This window comes from Chelonia mydas, chromosome 11 (genome assembly GCF_015237465.2).
Source record: "Chelonia mydas isolate rCheMyd1 chromosome 11, rCheMyd1.pri.v2, whole genome shotgun sequence".
NCBI lineage: Eukaryota > Metazoa > Chordata > Testudines > Cheloniidae > Chelonia > Chelonia mydas.
In genome coordinates this window covers 4791986-4817057 of record NC_051251.2, presented here as the reverse complement: position 1 = coordinate 4817057, position 25072 = coordinate 4791986, and the positions used below count along the sequence as shown (strand labels likewise).

General features: G+C 40.4%; 1 protein-coding gene across 2 annotated transcripts in view; it reads left to right on the top strand.

Moving 5' to 3' along the window:
• The window catches only part of XRCC5 (X-ray repair cross complementing 5), a 71383-nt gene extending 47598 nt beyond the window's left edge, over positions 1 to 23785 (top strand). For both annotated transcript variants that reach the window (XM_037911994.2, XM_037911996.2), the window contains 6 exons: positions 940 to 1009; positions 13838 to 13947; positions 14687 to 14783; positions 16291 to 16358; positions 22570 to 22641; positions 23526 to 23785. In XM_037911994.2, the coding sequence (XP_037767922.2) occupies positions 940 to 1009; positions 13838 to 13947; positions 14687 to 14783; positions 16291 to 16358; positions 22570 to 22641; positions 23526 to 23540 (432 nt within the window). In that variant the 3' untranslated portion in view covers positions 23541 to 23785. The remainder of the gene's footprint in view (positions 1 to 939; positions 1010 to 13837; positions 13948 to 14686; positions 14784 to 16290; positions 16359 to 22569; positions 22642 to 23525) is intronic.
• Positions 23786 to 25072: the final 1287 nt, after the last annotated feature.

Here is a 25072-nt window from a genome sequence, read left to right as displayed (position 1 = left end):
CTTCTGCCCATTTGTGCAGTGAATCTTTCTTTATGCCTGACGTGCTTTTAGTTCCCTTAGATTTTGTGAGGTCTCTGCACTTGCATGCTTTCTCAAAGTGTCAGTTCTGAAATGTCAGACTGGACCAGAAGGGGCAGCTGTTAGCTAAATTGAGTATTAGCTTTTCATTTCCAGTGTCTTACTGGAGGGCCAAACCAACTACTCTGTACCCACATTGCTAAGAACTCTCACTCCTAATTAAGCATGTGTTAGGACAGTGGTTCTCAAGCTAGGGCCGCTGCTTGTTCAGGGGAAGCCCCTGGCAGGCTGGGCTGGTTTGTTTACCTGCCGCATCCGCAGGTTTGGCTGATCGCGGCTCCTACTGGCCGCGGTTTGCCGCTCCAGGCCAGTGGAGGCTGCGGGAAGCAGCGCAGGCTGAGGGATGTGCTGGCCACCCTTCCTGCAGCCCCCATTGGCCTGGAGCGGCAAACCGCGGCCAGTAGGAGCCGCGATCAGCCAAACCTGCGGATGCGGCAGGTAAACAAACCGGCCCACTCCGTCAGGGGCTTTCCCTGAACAAGCTGCAGCCCTAGTTTGAGAACCACTGTGTTAGGATGAATAAGCAGTCTTTGCTACAAAAAGTCTGAAAGCTGAACTAGCCAGCAGCCTGAATTACTGTACTTCTGACCTCCAGTGCCTAGAGAATGTGATCAGTTCATAGGAGGGAAGTACAGGAAGTGTAAGTTCATCTTGTATAGCTGTTCATATCAAACCTAGCCTTTGATCAGGGTTAACGCTGCATCCTAAGAATTGTCTTTTATTTGACCGCATAATACCAAGAAATGTAGCTTCTCCATCCATATTAAAATAAATTGAATTGTAAATATTTCTGTTGATATACAGGAGGAAAGGGGAGCTGTGCATTGTCATGTAGTATAATCATTCCTCAATCTTTTGTAGGTTGGAAGTATTAACCCTGCAGAAAACTTCTGTGTTCTAGTGAGGCAGAAGAATGCGAACTTCAAGGAAGGTAAGTTGCTTTTATCGGTCTTAACTCTATTTAACAGCATCTTCAGTGTTCAAATGTCCATAACAGAAAAATCATCACCACAGTTGGCACTAATTGGCTCTCTTGTTGACAGCCTCAGCTGAGGGCAGGGATTGCATGAATGGTATAAACTGAACATTCTGCTCACTTATGGAGAAGTGGTTTTTCTGGATCAGGATTGAGGCATGTTGGCAGGACAACATGTGAGAAGTCTGTCCTGCTACTGCTGATTTATCCTGTTCTGTGAAGAAATAAGAATTTAGTTTCTAATAATCTGCATAAATAAATAGGTATCCCCTATTACTCTCGTGAGTGAGTGAATGAGGATAGGTGAAATTAGGGGAGAAGTGAAAGTGAGAGTATGAATAGCTAGTATATGAATTATGGGAGATAGGAAGGCAGCACTTGTATGTATTAAATGTGCACTCAATCAGCCTATTATTCAGCACTCAGAAAAGAAAAGAAGGGGGACATTGATGTAGAGGCGAGAGAAAGTGCAGACTGCAGTGACCAGTCCATTAACTGTGATATTTGCATGTCCTGATCTTGAAATTCCAAGTACAATTTCCTCTGTGTTTACACCATTTCCCTCCCCTCACCCTTCTGGGGTTGGCCATCCGTTTAGCATAATCTCTAGGAATCCTGAAAATATTCATGGAGCACAGTTACAGTGGATTGAGTAAAAGACTTAGAGCTGCAAACGAGATCCAACCTGGAATACAATGAGAAGAGTGATCCTGTACCAAGGCGCAGACAGGTGCAGCGGTTTCAGGTGGTGCCTCCCAGAAAATGTTAAAGGGACCCTCTGTCTCTGAAAACCTTGGCTTTCAGGTATGGGCAGAATGTGTTCAGAAATAGTCTTCACTTGTTTGAGAACCTGCTCTTTTGCATTAAAGCCCCCTTCTGGTGACTGATAGTGATTGCATGTTAGGAACAAAAGCACAAGAACAAATCCGCACAGACACACCCCTAGAATCCTGACCAGGGGTGTTCTATCTGCTACCCAAGATCCATAAACCTGGAAATCCTGGACGCCCCATCATCTCAAGCATTGGCACCCTGACAGCGGGATTGTCTGGCTATGTAAACTCCCCCATAGGCCCTGCGCCACCAGCACTCCCAGCTATCTTCGAGACACCACTGACTTCCTGAGGAAACTACAATCCATCGGTGATCTTCCTGAAAACACCGTCCTAGCCACTATGGATGTAGAAGCCCTCTACACCAACATTCCACACAAAGATGGACTACAAGCCGTCAGGAACAGTATCCCCGATAATATCACGGCAAACCTGGTGGCTGAGCTTTGTGACTTTGTCCTCACCCATAACTATTTCACATTTGGGGACAATGTATACCTTCAAATCAGCGGCACTGCTATGGGTACCCGCATGGCCCCACAATATGCCAACGTTTTTATGGCTGACTTAGAACAACGCTTCCTCAGCTCTCGTCCCCTAATGCCCCTACTCTACTTGCGCTACATTGATGACATCATCATCTGGACCCATGGAAAAGAAGCCCTTGAGGAATTCCACCATGATTTCAACAATTTCCATCCCACCATCAACCTCAGCCTGGACCAGTCCACACAAGAGATCCACTTCCTGGACACTACGGTGCTAATAAGCAGTGGTCACATAAACACCACCCTATACCAGAAACCTACTGACGGCTATTCCTACCTACATGCCTCCAGCTTTCGTCCAGACCACACCACATGATCCATTGTCTACAGCCAAGCTCTACGATACAACCGCATTTGCTCCAACCCCTCAGACAGAGACAAACACCTACAAGATCTCTATCAAGCATTCTTACAACTACAGTACCCACCTGCTGAAGTGAAGAAACAGATTGACAGGGCCAGAAGAGTACCCAGAAGTTACCTACTACAGGACAGGATCAACAAAGAAAATAACAGAATGCCACTAGCCATTACCTTCAGCCCCCAACTAAAACCTCTCCAACGCATCATCAAGGATCTACAACCTATCCTGAAGGACGACCCATCACTCTCACAGATCTTGGGAGACAGGCCAGTCCTTGTTTACAGACAGCCCCCCAACCTGAAGCAAATACTCACTAGCAACCACACAACAAAAACACTAACCCAGGAACCTATCCTTGCAACAAAGTCTGTTGCCAACTGTGTCCACATATCTATTCAAGGGACACCATCATAGGGCCTAATCACATCAGCCACACTATCAGAGGCTCATTCACCTGCACATCTACCAGTGTGATATATGTCATCATGTGCCAGCAATGCCCTTCTACCATGTACATTGGCCAAACTGGACAGTCTCTACGTAAAAGAATAAGTGGACACAATTCAGACGTCAAGAATTATAACATTCAAAAACCAGTTGGAGAACACTTCAGTCTCTTTGGTCACTCGATTACAGACCTAAAAGTGGAAATTCTTCAACAAAAAAACTTCAAAAACAGACTCCAACGAGAGATTGCTGAATTGGAATTAATTTGCAAACTGGATACAATTAACTTAGGCTTTGAATAAAGACTGGGAGTGGATGTGTCATTACACAAAATAAAACTATTTCCCCATGTTTATTCCCGCCCACCCTACTGTTCCTCACACGTTCTTGTCAACTGCTGGAAATGGCCTACCTTGATGATCACTACTAAAGGCCCACCCCCTTCCCTTCCCTCCTTCCCCTCCCCCCCCCGCTCTCCTGCTGGTAATAGCAGTTTAAGTGAGAAAGAAACTTCTTTGAAATGCTGGTAAAAGAGAGAATCTACTATTTTTAGGGGGAGGGGATTGGGAAAAGATTTTCACTTATTTTGGATCATGAATTCTTTCTATGACACCTTGCTTTCCCTTTCCCCCCACGATCCATTTGTTGGTTTTGGCTGTGCTTTTCTCCTGCCCAGGGAAAGACAGGGCTCCTACCTTGGTTGCTCCCCCAGTAGGAGGTACTTTATTGGATTCGCAGGTGGCCTCTAGACAGGCGGTGGTCAAAGTGCAGCCCATAGAGTTCTACAAGGAGGCTCATGGTTGCCAGCTTTTTTATGGATGTTTGGCTGCTGGAAGCTACATTCTTGGGATGCATTCGTTGTTCCATCTTGATCCAAGCAGCCAGGTCTCTTTTCTGAATGGGCAGTCTCCGACTGCCACACCTCCATATTAATTTCAAGCTACTCTGTTTTTTTGCAAAATAAATGCAGCAGTCAAGATTAGCAGCGGTAAAGCAGAATACCTACCAAGATCCACAGAATGTCATAGTTTGATGTGCTGATATAAAAGCATAAGAGGTCACTGTTAAGATTTTGCATTAAAGTATAAGTTGGATGAAGTTGGGTATGCATTGCTGCCTGTAGGAGATAGAAGTGAAAGCCTTACGGAGGGTGTTAACAATAGTGTTTTAGGCAAAATGAAGATGGAAAGGGCTGCACAAGTCTTTCTGCTTAGTATTTTCATTCTTTTAAGGTTTTGAATAGATGAAGTATGTCCTGCCACAACCGACTGCCACTAAATGTGGTGTTTGTTTGCTAATCAAAACAAAAGGTATCAGCAGAGTGTAGTTCATGGGTATTTCACTCAGTTCTTTGCACCTTTGAAACATAGATTGATGTGTATGCTAAGATGTATATTAATTTATGAATACCGTCTGTTAAAGCTTAAATCACAGTTTATTGCTCAGAAGTTTGATAGTCAAAACTCACTTAAATTATAAAAAAAAAAATGGCCTGTTTTTTTAAATGGTTTTTAATTAAAGCAAACAGCAGAAATCCCCTCATTCAGAAATTGTATTTGACGTACTTCCAAATCTCAGATTCATCAAGATGCGGTGGACTATACTGTAGGCTAAAGTGGAATCCAAATAAAAACCATAAATAAAATGCTCTGTTGCAGCAATTAATTAAATCATGCAGGAAAGCGATTTAAGCCACAAATACTAAAATTTGCATAATGGACATATTGAAAACTGTTTATATTTAAGGTTATATTTAAACTTGTCCGTTATTCAGTAGCTGTCCCTGAAATGGTTGCCATCTGTGTCTGGATGGCTTTTGTCGCTTCCAGCAATCTGCCTTCATTTTGTGTATGATATGGGCTATAATTACAGGATATGGTTGTAAGGAATGTAGTTCAGATACCCATTAAGGAAGAGAGATGGGAAACACTGTGTAAATAAAAACATTTTCAGCACATTCATTTTTCTTCTTTAAAGCCTTAATAGTAGCTTGATATATAAAAAAATTATAGACATACTTTTTAATGGCTTGATATATTGCTTTCTTGTGGTGTATAATAGTGGACCCTGCCTTCAACTTACTGAATGGTTTTGGATTTTTATTCTTTTGATAAAAGAACAGGAGGACTTGTGGCACCTTAGAGACTAACAAATTTATTTGAACATAAGCTTTCGTGAGCTACAGCTCCATTATTCTTTTGATATCATACTTAAGGAGGGAAATATTTTTTTCTTGCAGGAAATGTGAAATGTAAAGCCCCTATGCAGAGAAAGATATATTATGTGACATTCAAATAGTTTATTGAAAAAAGTAGCCAGATACCAACCTCCATTTCATTATTTTAAAATCTGACATACAAATGAGAGAAAAAAGAGATTGTGTTCGATTTTGCTTCTTTATGAGGTAGAAGAAATGCCTGAGAGTCTTCCATGCCAGGCAGAATCTCAATTTCTAATGAAAAATAAAAAAAAACCTGGAATAAAAAAACCCCCCTGTGCTGACTGAAGACCTAGTCAAATGACTGTGCAAGAGCCAAGAGAATAAAAATTGAGCTAATAAGAGGAGAAAGGATTTTTAATCTGACTGTTTTAATATTTTGGAGAAAGGAAGGTATTTTTTAGACATTAAAGTTATATAGGTGTTAAAAAAGTAGTATTTTAAAGATCAACCACGCCACCACCTCCTTTCTCCATTATTAAGGTGAGGACACTAATGATACACATCTTACACCATCCCCAGCAAGTTCTCCAGCAAAACCATTGAAGCCTGGACCTGATGTTTCTGGTATTTCCCAGGTTAAAACAACAACAACAAAAACCCAAGCATGAAAAAACCCTTCAGAAAGGCTTGACAGAATATTTTTTGTTTTAAAGACACGAAGAAGGATACAAGCTGGTCCTGTGCAGTGACTATGCTAGCACTTTACAAGAGTGGGCTCTAGCTTTATGGCATTCATGGCAGAAAGCAGTGTGCGTGCCAAGTAAACAGAGGGCCATGTGCTGAGTTTCACACTATACACAATGTGTAACCCTTTTAGTTAGCAGAAGCCAGCTCATTGAAAGTATATTGTATCTATTGGGGTTGATTAGAGAATGTCCTGATTTCAGACAGGCACAAGGGTTGTCCCAATTTCAAACAGGCAGGGGCAGAAGCACTGTCTGAGACTGGCACTCCAATTTGTTGTCAAACCATAATCATCTTCACTTTGTAATTGAAGCGTTTGTAGTTTGTCGCTGTACAGTACCACTTGTGGCTGACATGGTCTGCTGTATTTGAGGAGGCCAACTTACTGGTGTGATAATTATTGCGGATGAAGCTGGCATTTTTCATAGTCTGTGTTTTTTTCAAATAGCTTCACTATCTTGTTTACTGTTCATGGCCACAAATATGTCATAATATGCAGTCTTGCTTAGAGTAGGTTACAAGTGCTCAGTCATCCACAAAGAGCAGTTCCTCTAATAAGGGCTTCTGACAACTTTGTCAGTGCATGCAAATAAAATAGATTAGTTTATCTGAGTGAAATCGAGTCTTTACTCCAGGGATAGATCACGAGTTGCTTCACCTACCGTTGCTGCAAAGAAAAGTCTGAAACACAGCAGGGACATTATGCACCCTGCCATCATTATAGTGCCAAAAGGGTTGAACATCATTTTACCTGGATAGACTTTTACAAGCATGCTGTTTATTCTCCAATTGTTGGATAATAGTGGACATCTTATCCTGGCAGCCATATTTTCTTATAAGTCCCCAGAGACTAGGGTTGCTGACAGACTTGAGTTGGATTGATAAAAGAATGTGCAAAGATCTTTGTTTTGTTCTGTGAATTTTCCTTGCAATTGTTTAGCAGCAAAAATCTTATCTGACAGCCTCCATTGTGTCCAAAACACATGCTGGTTCTGGCAATGTGGTGTCTGATGTCCAGCAATCAGTTCAGATTAGAAGAACTTTTAGTATTCTCCGAGTAAAGAGGCATTGCTGCAATTACAGCTGTGGAATTTATGGTGAAGAGCACGGTAGAAATGCCTAGAAAGAATTAGTAATACCACTGTCACTCTTTGAGCCTTTCTGCTTGTTGCAATGTTGTCAATTTTTCTTACTCCCAGACATTGCAGAGAAATGACATTAGAGAGTCAATCAGTGCATTACATCCCCATGTATAGATCCCAGCAAGTATCCTGCTAGGCCTAGGAGACTCATAGTGTTTCCATAGCTTTGCAAATCTTCTCATAAGTAGAAATTATATCCAGGTGGTTTTACATCAGATTGTTTCATGTTAGTAAGTGAATTGCTGTGATGATAGATTTGATTTGGAAATTTAGCAAATGTTCAAACTGGGGTGGTACTTTCTTGATAAGCATCTCTGTATAAAGAAGTGCAACAAAGATTTTTAAGGTTTATTACAAGACACTAGTATTTCTTGTTGGTATGTATTTGATTTTAGTTCACCTGTTTGCTTACCACCCCAGGTATCTTTCATATATCAGAGATAGTTTGGACTTTGCTGCCAGATATACCAAAATCCATGACTGATTTGATGAAAATACTTAAGCCATTAGAAGATTTATGTATTAAATTGCTTGGAAGTTCTTTGTAAATCTGCCTCTTATCTGCAGATTATTGGTCACCCAATGCAGTCGCTTAGCTGCTACCAGTTATACCTGTCATTGCATGTAGTCTGTTTCTCCTCAATATCTAATCAAGCATTGTATGTTGTATTGTGTTTTGGCCCAAACACAATACAAGATTATATATCAGTGTTTATTCACTACTGCGTCTTTAAAGCAATGCAGTTCTTACTTCTTAACTACTTGGCTTGAGGACTTTAGAAGTTGAACTTGTATGTATGTTTATAGTCTTGGAACAAAGTAGCTACTGCTTGATTGATTTTACCTGCTAAGGTGACACTTTACTGAGGTATGGTAGTTGCATTGTACAAGAAACTACTTGGAGAGCCTTGTGGGCTTGGCTACACTTGCAAGTTAGAGCGCATTAAAGCAGCCCTGGGCGCCCTAACTCACGACCTGTCCACACTGGCAAGGCACTTAGAGCGCCTGGACTCTGCAGCTGGAGTGCTCCTGTTAATCCACCTCCACGAGCAGCATCAAGCTTGCTGCGCCTTGGCTGAAACGCCCCGGCGTCAGTGTGAACAAGGTGTTGCATTACTGCACTCTGATCGGCCTCCGGAAACGTCCCATAATCTCCTTAAGTCAAGTGGCCACTCTTGTCATTGTTTTGGAATCGCTGCAGGAATGCGGATATCCCCTTTCAAAGCTCCGTTTCTGACAGCCGGCATGCTTATCTGCTGTGGGATAAAGCAAACCATTACTCTGGAATGCTGTGTTTGAGACAGAGAGGTTGGCGAGAGGGGGGTCTGCTGCTGTCTGAACTTACAAGACAGCATGCTGACATGCTCTCAGCCCCCCAAAACACACTGTCTCTTCCCCCACATACGCACAACACACTCCCTGTCACACTCCCCACCCACCCCCCATTTGAAAAGCACGTTGCAGCCACTTGCATGCTGGGATAGCTATCACAATGCACTACTCTCTGTGGCTGTTGTAAGAGCTGCTAATGTGGCCACACCAGTGCGCTTGAATCTGACAGTGTGGACACACTGCCTCGCTTTCCCTACTGCGCTCTCTGAGGGCTGGCTTAACTCACAGCACTCTACATCTGCAAGTGTAGCCATGCCCACAAACAGGAATTGAGAATTCCTTGAAGGTCAACTTTGTGGAACCATTCCTAAATTAAATGCCACCTCTTACACCTGATGATGGAGATGATGGAAGTCTCTAAAAAGCAGAACAGTTTTCCAATTAGAATCTAATTCTTCACATGCTTGAGTTACAAATTGATGATCGTCATGGTGTAACAGTTCAATATTTTTTCGTAGTTCCTGTAACTGATGAGCTCTTACTCTGAGCACTGTCATTTCATTACAAATCATTATGATTGGAGCACTGGATGATTCAGGAGATTGGTTATGGGGAAGGGAGCCTTTCATCTGTGGATCAACTAGCTCTAGTTGATAGTGCCTGATAAGTTTTATCATCTGATGGTGAGTATTTTGATACGGAATCTTATTCACTAAGAACTGTATTAGGACCACAAAACAACCACCTCAGGTGATGCCAGTCAGTACCCTTGTTGGCAAGGAGGACAAGGGCTGAACTGAATAGATATATAGAAATTGACCTGCACTTTCAGCAGTGGGGTAACCCCTCCATGTCAGGGCAGCATGAGCAAGCTTGGGCTGCTTTGCAGTGGATAAAAAGAGGACAGCAGTCTCCAGTGGAGTCGATCTGGCGTATTTCACTAAAGGTTAAAAGAACAGGAGTACTTGTGGCACCTTAGAGACTAACAAATTTATTTGAGCATAAGCTTTCGTGAGCTACAGCTCACTTCATCGGATGCATTTTTTTTTTCCCCCACTGAATGCATCCGATGAAGTGAGCTGTAGCTCACGAAAGCTTATGCTCAAATAAATTTGTTAGTCTCTAAGGTGCCCCAAGTCCTCCTTTTTGCAGATACAGACTAACACGGCTGCTACTCTGAAACCTTCACTAAAGGTAGAAGCACTAGTAAATGTATCTTGCAACAGAGAATGTCTCCTCCATTGGCAGAGAGATGGACTGGATGAATTAGTTGCTCTTCTCCTTCTCTAATATCTGATTCTGTAGTTTGCCCATCATATAATCATGGAATTCCTTATATAACCCAATCAGCTGTACCATGGGAAAGAAGTAGGGAAGACCAAAACTTTCTGGCGGTGAGAGGGAAAATGCTGACAGCTGGGACTGCAGGTCAGGGTAACACAGGAATTCCATCTCCTGCAAAATGAAGTAGTCCTTCTCTCTAGATAGAAAAATTACAAAAGAATGTATCACACCAATGTTCTGAACTGGATAAAGGCTCTCAGTTCAGATCAGGTAAGGTGTCCATTCTTAAAGGCCCTCAGTGTTTGGGGCCCATATATGGTACATCAGAGACCAACTCTCCGATCAAAAGACACCAAGACAGCTGTGCTTCTCTGGGACAGTTCAGCTAATTGTGTCCAGGGTGAAGCTTGAGAGGCCAGAGATAAGGTATTCTTAGCCAAGAGCCCCATCTGTGGAATGACCTACAGCAGGAGATAAGGCTGAAGGGACACCTGAGTCTTATCAGAGCATGTTGCAAAACTCATCTTTTGCCAAAAGCACAAAGGCTTTCCCATGACAACCAAAACCAAGAAATCACAAGCGGGGGCTGGTGGGAAGGAGAAGGAAAGGAAAGAAATAACAAGCGGAACTGTCAAAGCTATCAGAGGCAAAGAGCAGAATCCACTGTGAACGACTTTGTGCAGTCCTTAGTTACTGTATTCTGCTCTATCTATCTAATGGCAGCCTAAAATCAATCGCTAGGTAGACTAGCTGGAGCAGGGACTGTGGGACACTTGTGTCCTTGCATGTAACGTTCATTAATCATTGCTCTTCTATCTGAGGACAGACTTGTTTTTGACCAGGCTCTCCCATCATATTAAAAGAGTCTCACTTAAAACTATGGTACGGCCCCTTCCCCACATTATAAAGTTGCATCATGACACAATTTGGGTTTTTTTTAAGTCCCCTAGGACAAATCTCACAAAGTAGCAGTCCAAGATTTCTAACATGTAAAATTCCATGTTCTGATGCCTAACAATGCTACAGAAATTAAAAAAAAAAAGAAAGAAAGAAAGAAATGTGAAAGAATAAACGAAGTGTCTGATAATTCCTAGCAGTGTGCAGGAATCATTCTGACAATAAAGACTCGTATTATACTCTCTTAGTGCCTGGGGTTTTAATTTAACACATCAATGAAAAGGCAGCATTTAAAAGGAGAGAGGGGAAAAAAACCAGCAGGACTTGCTTTTATTAGTGCAATTTGTAAGAAATTAGAACATTTAATGAGAAAATCGTTAAGCATGAAAAAATGGACTGACTTAACTTGTGGAGTTCAATTTAGTTTGTTAGTTACTGGTAAAGTAAATAAATAAATAAGTGTTGTGACCATCCTGTGTGGAGGAGGGGTGAGCCTTTTGTGTATTTGAATTCAATTTTTTGTGCCATCAGCCAAGCATTGTACAGAACCATCGTACATTTCCTCCTCTATGGACATCATAGATTCAACAGATAATGGGGAGAGAGTGGGGTGCCTCTTGTTTTTCAACCTTTGTCAGAATAGCTATTGTCCTTTCAACTAAGTTCAGGTGAGTGTTTTGCAGAACATGAAACCGGTGGCTAGTTGCATATGTGGTTTAGAGTCTGGAGAAGAGTGAAAGAGGAGTAGAATACAGATTCAACAGTTCTGGAATCTTCTGTATTTCTCTGACCCCAAACTTAAACCAGCGTGTCTACCAGTGCTACCCTTCTTGGCTTTTCCCAGTGCTCTAGCTCAGTGGTTGTCAACCGTGCTATTGCCCTGCTTGCTGCCCCCTAGTGCTGGCCCTGGCTTTTAATCTACTGGCTAGGCAGAAAAACAGTTGTGGCACAGGTGGGCTGTGGCATTTTTATAGCATGTTGGAGGGGCCTCTGAAAGAAAAGGGTTGAGAACCCCTGCTCTAGCTTGCCTCAGCACACCTTGGGGTTGGTGTCCACTGCTTTGATGAGATAATCCAATGGAAAATCAGTACCATGTGTTGTCACATAACAAGCTTATGTCTACTGCATGTAAGAGAGTTAGGGAAAAATCCTGTCTTCCCATCAGAGGGACTGGGGTATGCATCATAAGTAACAAGAGAGAATAATGTATTGGTTATTGTATGTGTCCAGTAGTTCCCATGGTGTGCCGAGTGCTGTCCAAATAAAGAAGGCATGATGCCTGCCCTGAAGAGCTCACAGCCTAAGATAGACAAATAATCAGAATGAAGGGGGAGGAGAAGAGGGAAGCAACTAATATATGATTATTCTAGCAAATATATATAGAAATAAGACATGTTAGTTACACTTACTTCTTAAATTCTTTTTTAGCCTGACGGTATGCTTGGACTGTGGTTTCCTGAAAGCACCTATTAAAATACCCTATATGTTCTCAGTTCTAGCAGACCTTTTGAGTAACTGGTTATGGAGTTTGTATGTTATAATGACTACTCTAGTGATGATGGTCTTTATTAGCTATTAACGGAAATTATAAAAGCATTATCATTTGCTTTAGTTATTATCCTGAGTTGCAATGGATTGGGACTTGCAAGTATGTACGTATAATGTATGCTTCAGCAGACTGAACAGCACTTATGATAAACAAGCCTTAAAATACAACATTGCTGAGTAAGTAAGTCTAAGTAGAATGTTTTTTGGGGCTTGTTATATATTGTACTTGCGTTTTAGTTTCATTGGTGTTGTAGATGAAATATGAAATGCTTCAGAATTTGAAAACTAAATAACTTCTCCTCATCCATCTCTGCTATTTTGTACTTCACAGCATCATTTATCACTGGGAATCTTATGTATTTAACAGTATTACAGTAAAATGCAGAAGTTCGCCAAATGAGTATAACATATGGAGAAGAACTAGAAAAGCAAAACTGTAACTTAATCTGAGCCTTTTCTAAACTTACGCAAAGGGAAATCCTTCATCTGATTACTAGAGTTGCTGCTTAGCTGTCAGAGTTATCCTGGGTATGTCCCATTGCCCATGTCTGTAGGTAATGATTAGGCATCCTCACCATGACCTTTTTGGGGTGTATGTACACAGCAGATGAAGTTGGGCAAATATTTTTCACTAACCATTAAGCAAGTAAAAGAACAAAATGTGGGAGAATACTCAGGACTTCCACTGTCTTTATTTTTTGGCATTTTACTTTTCACATTTTCCAATATGTTTTACAACTGTCTGCCTTCTGAGTCACTCAGCAGTGAGGATTCAATTGGTATTCCAGTTCTTACCATTACATGTCTGTCTGTCTCCTTCCCTCTGTCTCTCTCTCTCTCACACAATTTATGTAAATGTAGATATATAGACACATCTTCCCTGGTATTGTTTACACTATGTTCCACTTTGAAGAATGATTAAGATGACTGTACTGAGGGCTAAAATGTATTCAGAAGGCCCTGGTAATAAGATATCTCTAGTAACATCCACAAGTGAGAGTCTAGCAACCAGAGATTATTCTGTTGCTGCAGCTATGACATTATACCACTTATGGAAAACCTAACATGTTCACTGAAATGTGTGTCTTTCATAGGTGGTTTAGGCATTATACTTAGTGAAGTAAAACAGCCTCTCTCAACTTTCTGATAGTAGGTGCTCCAGTTCTACTGTCCACCAAGCAAGCAGGGTCAGTGCTAGTTTTCTTGATCTCAAGTTGTAAATTCTCCTGCCTCAGCCACATTGGGATTTGTTAGAAATTTTATATATTAAATTAAGATTATTTTCTGTATCTGAGAGTAGGGACTCCATTACTGGGTGAGATGAGCAGCTTGATGCAACATTGATATGATTGACTTTTTTTACCAATAGATGTGCTGTAGTTACAGAAGAACAGACTTCGGGAGAAACAGGCAAAGTACAGACAGCTAAACAGAAGGATTTGCTTCCTTCTGAAAGCATGCATTCCCTCTTTTTGTCTTCCAGTGAGCCAGCAGCTGATAAACCGCATTGAACAGTTTTTGGAAACTAAAGGTTTACAGTACTACATGAAGAGCATCAACTGTATTAGAGTTTTCAGAGAGGAGGCCATTAAGGTAATGATAATATGCGAAAACTCTACTCTGTGTCAGATGTCAGGGCATAATGTGCAGACCTACTATGTTCCTTCAGCGATTATGACAAGCTAGCAACAGGACAAGATCAACAGACCTAAGTCAATTATACCACACTGGAAATTTAAAAGAGATTTTAATGTTGTTTTGGTCCTTTGGCCTCAACAGAATAAGGACCAGATACTGTTGTGGCTTCTTAATATGAAAAGACAATACCTGAGACCTAGTGGTTGCAAAGGAGAAATGTGCCACTCTCCAAATATCTTCTTAGACAAAACTAGTCACAAAAGGGTGTGTGCAGCTTTGTGAAATGCAGTTTCTTTTGTAAAAAGAAAAGGAGGACTTGTGGCACCTTAGAGACTAACCAATTTATTTGAGCATAAGCTTTCGTGAGCTACAGCTCAATGCATCCGATGAAGTGAGCTGTAGCTCACGAAAGCTTATGCTCAGATAAATTTGTTAGTCTCTAAGGTGCCACAAGTCCTCCTTTTCTTTTTGCGGATACAGACTAACTCGGCTGCTACTCTGAAACCAGTTTCTTTTGTGACACCCTGCACATTAGAAGCTCTGGTTCTGGTGGAGCTAGATGAATGTGCAATGGCTTGGAATGTCTTTTTTCCTGTTCCCCATGTTAGGTGTCTTTATGATACATTAAGATTACAGCTCTTTGGTATTAAGCTAACTTTATTTTTCTGTGTTCTCTTTGTTGTTGTTTTTCCAGCTGGCAGAGGTGCAGTGCTTTAATGATTTCCTCCAGGCCCTGAAAGAAAAGGTAGAAGACAAAACCTTAGCTGATTTCTGGGAGATTCTGATACAAGGTATGATGACAATTCACTCTCCCTCTGCATCTCCCACACAATTTTTCTTCAAATGGTAAATTGTGTGAGGGGAATCTACATGTTAGCAGTTGGACGCTGAAAATGAACACAGACCAGCATTTCTAGTGTAGAGAGTTGGTGCATACCATGTAAAACTTGTCTTTCGTTACTATATAGCTTTGTTTTGCACTGATTTCATATAAACAGTATTTCAGAATGCTATACCAAGTTAAATTCAGTTACAATGGTAAATTGATAGCACAGTGAGAGAAAAATTAAATGGTGCAGTGCAAGGAAGAGACAATATTTCAGATACATTTTAAAATAAACGGAGAGCTGATGCACTGGAGAGAGAGAGGAAGGCTCTCCCAGATGGCAGAAGCTGCAAAGAAGACTCATACACAAAGTGATCAGTGACATATTTCAGTGATGTAAGAGTGACCTGCAGGAAGGAATATGTAGTAACACAATGCACTGATGATTAAACTGAGGAGGAAGGCAGCATACTTCTAAAAGACTTGGATGGACTAGCAGCACTAGGCAAATAAGTGAGGATTTTTATGAGCATGAAAAACCTGATGCTCTAAAAATTCTTCCCTTTAGTTGGCACGAGTGCTTATGAAAATATACTCTAAATGCACAGTTGCCTCTTTTCATTTTACGTATGGTAATATATAATTTGCTTTTGCATAGCACTTTTCATACAGAAGGACTCCCAACTACATATAGAGGCAACTTGCACCCATTGCTGAAATCCAGCCGTTGCTGGGATAGAGCATAGCAGTTGTTCAGCAGTGCACAGTAACAGCTTAGGACATCACAGGAAGAATATCATATCCAGTTGAAACTGGGGAGGGAGAAAACAGGCCTGAGGAAGTTTAATTAGACACATAATAAACCTTTTGAAATACTGGGTTCATAATGGAAATTTGGACCAACCAAAGTCATGCTGGTATGTTCTGTTGTAATAATTTACAGATAGTACAAACCAGAATTTCCAGCAAGATGAACAATTTCGGGAGGAAGAAGAATTTACAAATACAAGTTGCACTATCTGAGATTTGCATATTGGGAAGATAAAGTGTTTTCTGCATAATCTGTCTTGTAAACATTGGTTTGTGTGGCAGAAGTGAACTTCTCTTGGATGATTAGAAGTTGGAGGGTCTACTGTATGTTTGAAGTATGTTGTTTGAAGTATAATTTTTCCCTAGATTTCATATTTGATCTATGATTTCAGTGTCCCAATAATTTGTCATAATATATCCAGTTACTTAAATGGATGCCTCCAGTAAAGTATAAATATGCATTAATTGTACTTGTATGTCACCATAGTTGACTCACCTGTGAAAACTACCGTGTCCTTTTCATTTGAGATTTTTTTTATTTTATTTTTGTCAGTGATGACACATTTAGAAGTTTGAATTCGAAACACTTTCCATTTGTAACATTGAGTGGTTTTCAGGTAAAGCTTTATAATGATATTTTGATATGATTTGATTTTCCTCAGATGGAATTTCTTTGATCTCCAAAGATGAAGCAGAAGGTAGTTCAGTGACTCACGAGGAAGCCAAAAAGGTATTGCTTTTAAACTTTTACTTATCTGTATAAAGCCTTTGCTATTCCAGAGAAGCCATTTTCTTATCTGGACGAACCTTTAAGTGAACGAAATAGGGCCTGGATGAATGGAGAATGGAGTCCTTGGACAATAGAAGTTAAGGGGCCTCAACTCGGGGAAATTTCTCCCTTAATGCGCACTGTATTATATTGTTTCAGACTGCCTGCAGACAGGGCGTGTTATTGTCTAGACATATTTTCCAGACGAAACACTTCAGGAACTCAGTTTAGTGGAGCGGCAACAGGCTGTCAGTATGCACAGGACCATTGCTGGCTTCTGGCATTCTGAAACCTGTTAGAATGATGTCCTCCTTGATCTGGGAGAAGTGTAATCTAGTTATTAGAGCATGCATGTGGAAATCAGGAACTTCTGAGGTCTAATCCCAGCTCTGGCACTGACTTCTGTGGCCTTGACCAACTGACAACCTTTGTGTGTCAGTTTCCCCTTTTGTAAATGTTGCACAACAGCGCACTGGAAACAAAAGGTGTTAAATGTTTGAAGGTATTCCTTATGCATAACAATATTGGCAGCAATGAAGGTGCAAAGCACTGCAGTTAGCATAAGGGACAGAATGGGGCATGCAGGGCAGCCTGTTCCAGTGAAGGCAGATTGAAGGGAAAGTAGATACAGTGGTGGCTGAATCAAGAACTATTTTTGTATTTATCTTCAAGAAGATGAACATAAATCCTTATACCCAGCTGGCATCCATGGTTTAAACATAGCTTCAGAGGGAGAGGGCTTCTGTGTATAGATTCTGCTGTTGAAACCCCTAAACATTTCAGCTGGAAAGCAACTTTCCAGCTGAAAAAGAACTGCTTGGAACTGCTCAAGCCTCATACTATTAAGCAGCAGGGTTTGGTGTAGATTCTTCATGTCTAGTGAATAGATGTGAGGCTGTACTCTGGAGACCACTGTCCCTTTTCACCTGAAGCAGCTGCAGAGACATATGTGCACCTTAAGATGACTTTGGCATGTTCACATCTCACTTAACATGAGGAAAAACACAGAAAAGTTGATAGAAAGGGGGTCAATGAAATGCTATGGTACTATAATGAAATAGGAAAATCCAACACACTGAAGCTAACACATATACAGATTAGAGTTGTCAAAGCTGTCAAGAAATTGGTTCAGCCAGGAAGGGTCCATGGCCTTTTTCTGGTCATACATAACTATGCAAACTATATTTCTCTTCCCAGCCCCATGTACCGAGAGAGGTGGCATTTAGTTATTAGTTTTATTAGTTACTTAAACATTTCACTCCGAAGGAACTTCATTGTCTAGAACAAAACCAACCCTAGTGTCCATAATATACACTACATGAAGTTACCTTTCAGTTCTTAAAGCCCTCTCTGTTCTAACAAAGAAAGCACAACAAACCAACCATTGGCTGAAACACTGAGCTTGCCGTGGTTGTACAATACCATGCATCCATTCACACACAACACAGAAGCAAAGCCTAGTAATAGGTATTTGCTTGTGGCTTCTCATCTAAACTAGGGAGAAACCTGTGTAGACTAAACTCAGATCTGGCTGACGTGGTGCATTGCAATTAACCATTATCCTACAGTCAGAGCTCACAGGTACATTTTGTAGTATATTCTGCCTTGCAAACAATTTGGGCTCCTTGTCTCACTGCACCACTAAGTGAAACAATATTCTGGAGGAGCAAGAAACAGGGCTTCCCCATCAAAGTAATCTATTGGACAATGGCTAGTAGACCGTGAGTTCAGGTCTCACCTCTCCTATTCATTGGTGCATTTCAACCTTTCTAACCATGGCCTCATATCCTCACCATAGAAGGCAGGCAACTATCATTAATTTCCCCTAATTTTTTAAGATAAGTTAACTGAGATGTTGCACAGTTCTGGCATAGCTAGCAATAGAACGAAGATCAGAGTTTTACAGCATGGCAGACCCAAGTCTCAGCCACGCTATATTTCAGAACGAATGTGCCAAATCTGTTTGCTTGGCTATTTTGTCTGTAACCACTACTGACCCTAGACGACACCCCCTTCCCAAACCCAGGAGGAGAATCCTGATTCCCAGCATTTTATTGTTCTCCAGATTCCAAGCATCCTGTGCAAGGCCCTTTTCCTTAAATCCCCACCGGTAACAAATTGCAAAAACAGTTCATTTGATTCACACACTGAGAAAATATACTTTGAAATAGATTTTATAGTTAAAATCCACTAATGTCAGTTATGTCACAACATGCAACAAAGTACAGGTGTTCCATGTTTCAGTAATTTGTCACACATTTTGATTGCTTGTGTCTTGCACTGGTAAGTTTGAAGGTTGAGAGGTGTGCTACCAAGGCAGTGCCTTGTTTTAGGCGAGAACACACAAACCTCTGCTCAGGAGTACTCGGTACTATGTGAGTAGCTTCAGAATTCCCAGAATACATTAGTACAGCATGAGATGTAAGGCACATGCTGTATATGAATGCTGCATGAGGGAGAAAATTAGAGCAGAAGGCTATTCAATACAGTGGCAGCGCCTTTGGGGTTCTTTTTCTTTTAGATAAACTATATTGCTCTAGTGTATTTCCTTACTTTCCTTCATTGAGAAAAATGGTCTCATTGTCTAGTCTTTTCTGTAATGATGCAGATGGGAAGTTACTCTTTAGAGCATAGAGATGATAGGTTAATAGATCAGACTTGCCAAGTGCTTTTTCTGGTTGCTTTGGGAAAGATAATGGATTTCAGCACAACTATTATATGTAATTTGCTTCAGCATAAATGCAAAACAGATCTTGTCAGAAAAAATCAATTGCAGATGTTTAGTACTTGATGGAAACTTAAAGCTTCAGGTTATTGCTAAGCAAATTTTCATCTCAGATTTCCTTAGATTGTAAAGTGTTATTTACACCTAGTTTAGAGTAAAATGTTAATTCTGAGAACTCTGAACAAATGTGCAACTCTCACAGATCCTATCTGATGTCAATTAACTATGTAAAAACGAATTTGCTCTGGTGAAAAAACCCTTTCAAAGCTGACAGTAGCATTAACTTTAGTTTGATTATATGTGTTCTATACTACCAGACTCAAACCAGTAGGAAAAGGTGCATGAATGCATAGTGTATTGGCACTGTGTAGTCCTTCCAGCTCTGTAACCTTTTCCTATTTGTGTTGCCTCAGTTACAAAGGCAATAAGATAAGTTGAGCAGTGTATGTTAAATGTGTTATGATGTAGAATAAAGTTTCTATACAGTTCTCGGCATCTGCTATTCAAATGTAAAAAGGATCTGATCTTTGGATAGTGAGACAAGTAAGGTGGATATTGTATACAAAAATGATTAAAAAGTGACATCACATTTCTTTCTTATTCTGGTGGATGTGATACAGGGTCCTTTCCCTCTAAATTAACTTTCTGTATACACTGAAGCTGGGTCAGAGGAAGAGACCTAAAAAAAATTGGGACCAGTAGATATGCTTCTGGTGTGTGGGTTTTTCCACTCTCCTTGGGGATTTAGAATTAGGGGGTTCAGAGAATGAGGGACTAGATTACTGCCTGGGATGGTAGCAGAGTTCAGCAGATATTAGAAGGCCAGGGTAAGTGCTGAAATCCTTTTTTCCTCCCCTTTCCAGAGCGGTGATTTATGTTGTTCCTGGAACATTTTGTAAAAACACATTTTTGCTTCTTCTGAGGGTCTGGCTACGCTGCAGAGAGTTTATCAGCATAGCTGCATTGCCATAGTTATGCCAGCAGAACCCTGTAGCGTAGACCCAGCAGGGAAAGGGTTTACCTGTTGGTGTAGAAACACCACCTCCCTGTGCAAAGGTGGCTAAGTTGATGGAAGCATTCTTCCACGACACTGCTGTGTCTGCTCTGGGGGTTAGGGCAACGTAGTTGTTGGTCAGGAATGTGGTTTTTTCACAGCCCTGATTGATGTAGGTATGTAGACCTAGCTTTTAAGCGTAGGCCAGGCCTAAGTGTGAAGTGCTGTCTTAACAGTGATGGATAATGCTCAGATCATATAAAAAAGGGGCATTCTACCTCCTCCGCCTACTTTAACTCTCTGATTTGTATCTATTTATTAAAAAGAAAAGGAGTACTAGTGGCACCTTAGAGACTAACCAATTTATTTGAGCATAAGCTTTCGTGAGCTTCATGCATCTGATGAAGTGAGCTGTCGCTCACGAAAGCTTATGCTCAAATAAATTGGTTAGTCTCTAAGGTGCCACTAGTACTCCTTTTCTTTTTGCGAATACAGACTAACACGGCTGCTACTCTGAAACCTGTCTATTTATTGTTACCCTTATTTACACATCTGACACTTCAGATGAAGGGAGAATGGAGATATTTAGCACCATTAATCCCCCACTGTATCTATCTCACCTACCTACTTACATGATCCCCCTTATTGTAGTGAGCCGGTACGACATCGTGCATCAGCTATGGGAAAGGGACTGAGAGACTTTTTCCATTGGACCATATGAACTGGAACCATAAACTCACTGAACATTAAATCCCACCAAACGAGGGTAGATCCATCCTCATCCTCGTATCCACTCATTATACTCCACACCTGAACATAGCCATTATATGGACAACATACCCCCATAGCTCAATGTCTGTACTTTGACCCGTTAAACTTTTACCTCCGATCGGGGAGATTGCAGATTATGTATTCCTTACGCCACCCGCTCCTAAACCGAATTTCGCACCCCTTGATAATCTGTACCTTATTCCCTGATAACCAGAAACGTCTATGCCTAAACTTTGTACCGTTTTCTTTTTACTTCAACATTATCTTAATAAAATTATTAAATCTGAAGTCCTCAGATAATCAGAGATCTGCTTCAGAAGCCAGCTGTGTTTGTGTAATGAAAACCAGCTAAAAATTCAAACAGGTATTTACAACCCTTCTGTTTTAAGTTTAATTCTTCTCAGACAAAAATTTTCCTTTTGCTTCTTACCTAGAGCCACTGCTGCAGCACCCTTAAATTACAGAAGACAATGCTGGAAAAATTCCTGTAATATTAGATGCTTTAGTCCATCTCCACTGCCACTTTCTCATCTAGGGCAGGGTTGTTCCCAGATACATATTCTCAAGTGTTATGTACAGTCTTCTTTTAAGGGGCCCAGCTGTGGAGAAGGAGGGGATTTCCACTTTTTCCATTAGGATAATTGCTAAAATAATATTAACTAATAGTAAGATCTTCAGACTGTGGAACACAATTCACTTAAGTCATGTTCTGTTTTTGTGTTTTCTTTGCTATTATTGCTGATAACTTCTTGCCCTTATAAAGTAATGGAACAAATAGTAAGAGAGAGAAATAACTTAGAGATAGTTACACTTTAGGAGCTATCTATATATGGACCTCATTATCATAGCATCTGAGCTAGTTATCTTTACCCTTTTTTTATGATCTGATACGCTAAGTGGAGGGCATCTAGTGAGTTGCACTGGCTTAGTGAGATAGAATGTTTGGGCAGGTTTCAGAGTAGCAGCCGTGTTAGTCTGTATTCGCAAAAAGAAAAGGAGTACTTGTGGCACCTTAGAGACTAACCAATTTATTTGAGCATAAGCTTTCGTGAGCTAGTGAGCTGTAGCTCACGAAAGCTTATGCTCAAATAAATTGGTTAGTCTCTAAGGTGCCACAAGTACTCCTTTTCTTTTTAATGTTTGGGCACATTCATTATGTAAAGATCTATTTGATAAAGAAAATCATTCTAACCACCTACACATTTGAGGTTTTGTTTAGATCCAGGTAATTAATTGAGTTTAGTGGAACCAGGATTTGGTCCTTGGATTTTATTTAGCAAAAATTTCTAGTCTGTAGACTTGCATATGTGTAAATTATTATGAAGGGGAAAAGTAACTTTTTTGTTGTTCGTCTGTCTGTTTGTTGTTGCTGTTTTTAAGCATTCATAGCTTCAAACATTATTGGTCATAAAATTATCTTAACTCCCTGTATATATGCACCCCTCATCCTTAGTCCTGAGGAAATTTTCTGAGATTTGACTTTAAAGTGCTACAGGTTGGTGATGAGGATGAAAACTCAAACAAAACTTCAGCGGTAATTATTGGAGTCTTTCTATATGGAATTCTCAGCTCACGTGGGGTTTTGTTTTGTTTTGTTTACACCTGTCAAAATACTTTCCATTCATTTAATGCTAAATGGCTGACTTTTGTCTCCATAACTCAGACGAATTTTTTTTTTTCAGTTCTTGGCCCCCAAAGAAAAACCAGCTGAAGCTCCGTCAATGGCTGGTGAAGGTGGTGATGTGGATGATTTAGTAAGTATCATGAAGACATGATATGGCTTTATGATTAAAGTAGTTGGATTGTTTCAGTGAGAGGGATAAGATTTTAAAAGCAACAGGGGAGAGGACTTGCCATGGACTTGTGTCCTAGAAAACACATAAGGAATTAAGGCACAAAGAAACCCCTACAAAATACTTAGTTGCTATTGTAAATGTAACCAGATAGTAGTGTCATAATGGCAGGCACTGGGCTGTGCTGTTACACTTGCGCTGTTTACATAGATTAATCCTCTCCTTCCCAGTGTTTTAAAAAAAAAAAAAAAAAAGCCAATCAGGCTACTCTTTTGATAGCAAATTGTTATCATTTAATGTAACAACACTTTGGAAAGCCTGAGCTGTAGAGCAGCTATTTGTGTGGGTTGAAAAATAAAAACCATTAAGAAAAACATATTTTAATCTGCTCAATTAACCTAGTACAGACAGGCTTGCGGAAATTCAAGCATTTAATGGGTTTATTATGTATAAACAATTTAGCCTCTTTTTTTCCCCTTTTTCATGCGGAGTCATTACAAATGAAACATATCTGCAAGGCTTCAGCCAATAGTCCATCCAGTCTTAGAACTTTCATGGCTGGAAGCTTTCTTCATTTGCGCTGTGCTGGGTAGCTTAAAAAAAAAAATCTATACATTGCATTTATGACTTTGTGGTAATACAGTTTTGGCTGATTCTCTGCTCATTCATGAAGACATATAGAGTACAAGTATTCCACAGGCCTTTCATATTTTATCATAAAGTGTGTATCCAAGTGCGTTAGGCTGTACATACTTTGTTTTCTGATTGCCATCCCTACCTAACCTGTGAGAGCAATAACTTGAAGCCAGTGCCTCTTATTCCAAATTTATCATTTTCTTTTGCAGCTGGACATGATGTAAATGGCTGGACAATATATGGAGACCTCTGAAGAACTCTGTGGCAGGGGGCATAAAATAGCCATTGAAGAGAAGATCCATCATCCATTCTTCTGTTGGTAGAGGTTTCTTGAGAGAGAACAGCAGTTTCAAAGGCACTTCTATTTGGCATAAACCTCAGAGCTGAATCAGCTGCAGTTAGTACAAGACTTAATGTCGATTATTTCAATCTTCTGTACATTTTCTGTAGTAAATCTTTTTTCTAAAAAGAAGTTGTTTCACTCTCAATATTGTAATGTTACTATGGTATTTCAGATTCCAGCTAACCACCACTAAATTTTAGTGAGGGCCAGTGTTGGTGTCTTACATCATTGGTGTATTGTTTGGAGAGAATGAAGTATGGAGGTCGGAGTGAAATCACAAGATAATATAGAGGAAGTTTTAATAAGAGTAAATCAGTAGCTTCCTAATTATAAAGGAAGAAAGACATCACTTTTCATGGTCTCTGTCAAATCAGGAAAGGGAAAACCAGTAGGTATTTTGGTTTAAAAAGAGTAACTTAAAATATTTCCAGTCCACAGATTCATAATGTATTTGCTCAAAATATAAAACTGAGTCTACAGTACACAGCAAAATATTTCCATCATGTTGATTTGTCACAGTATATCCCAATCAGTGATTATTCTTTTGTTTTTCTTGTTTGGATCCTCTTTCCCAGCATGAGACAGTAACAACGTTTGTTTAGAAGTTATCTTTCATTTTACTCTTCAGTCTCTGCCTATTTCAGTGAGGACCATCACCATCCATTTGTTATGTTCTCCTAATGTACCTGAAGGCCTCATTCTCTGCTTGATGCACCTTCAGGTCCTCCACAGACTTTAACTGGTGCATTTATCTTAGCTATCTCAATCCTAACACAATGAATGAGTCACTTGTTCCCCTCTTGTGCATTGCAGCTAATTGCTAACAAGCTTCAGAGGAATCTTTTAGAGTTAAAAAATTGAAAGTACTCAGCACAGATGATTATGGTATTCCAAAAGATATATTGCTACACACAGTGCTTGCCACAAGCAACCAGAGTGAAGTAAGTGGTTCAGTTAGGATTGAGAAGACACCTGAATTCTGCTTGGAACCAGTTACTTGGTCATGGTATCCTATGATAGACTTATACTGCAAACACTTTTTCTGGGATTAGTTTAACGCCTTATTCATTGTTAAAAATATGTGGTCTTGTTATTGTTAACATAAGCATACTATATGGAAGGAGGCTGAGACAACGGTAATCTGTAAGACTCGGGCTATGCTTAAAATGAGCTTTGGTTTGGAATGTCTGCACTTCTTATAGAGTGATTCCAGGTTCAGGTAGCACAGTGTCTCCTCTCCCTTCCTGGCCACACAGGAACACTCTCTCTACCCTACTCTCTCATTGCCCCACGTTTGGGTCACATGTGGATGATGGCCACCCACACTGAGTTCAGAATGAGTTTCGTAGATCCATAGATATTAAGGTCAGAAGGGACCATTATGATCATCTAGTCTGACCTCCTGCACAATGC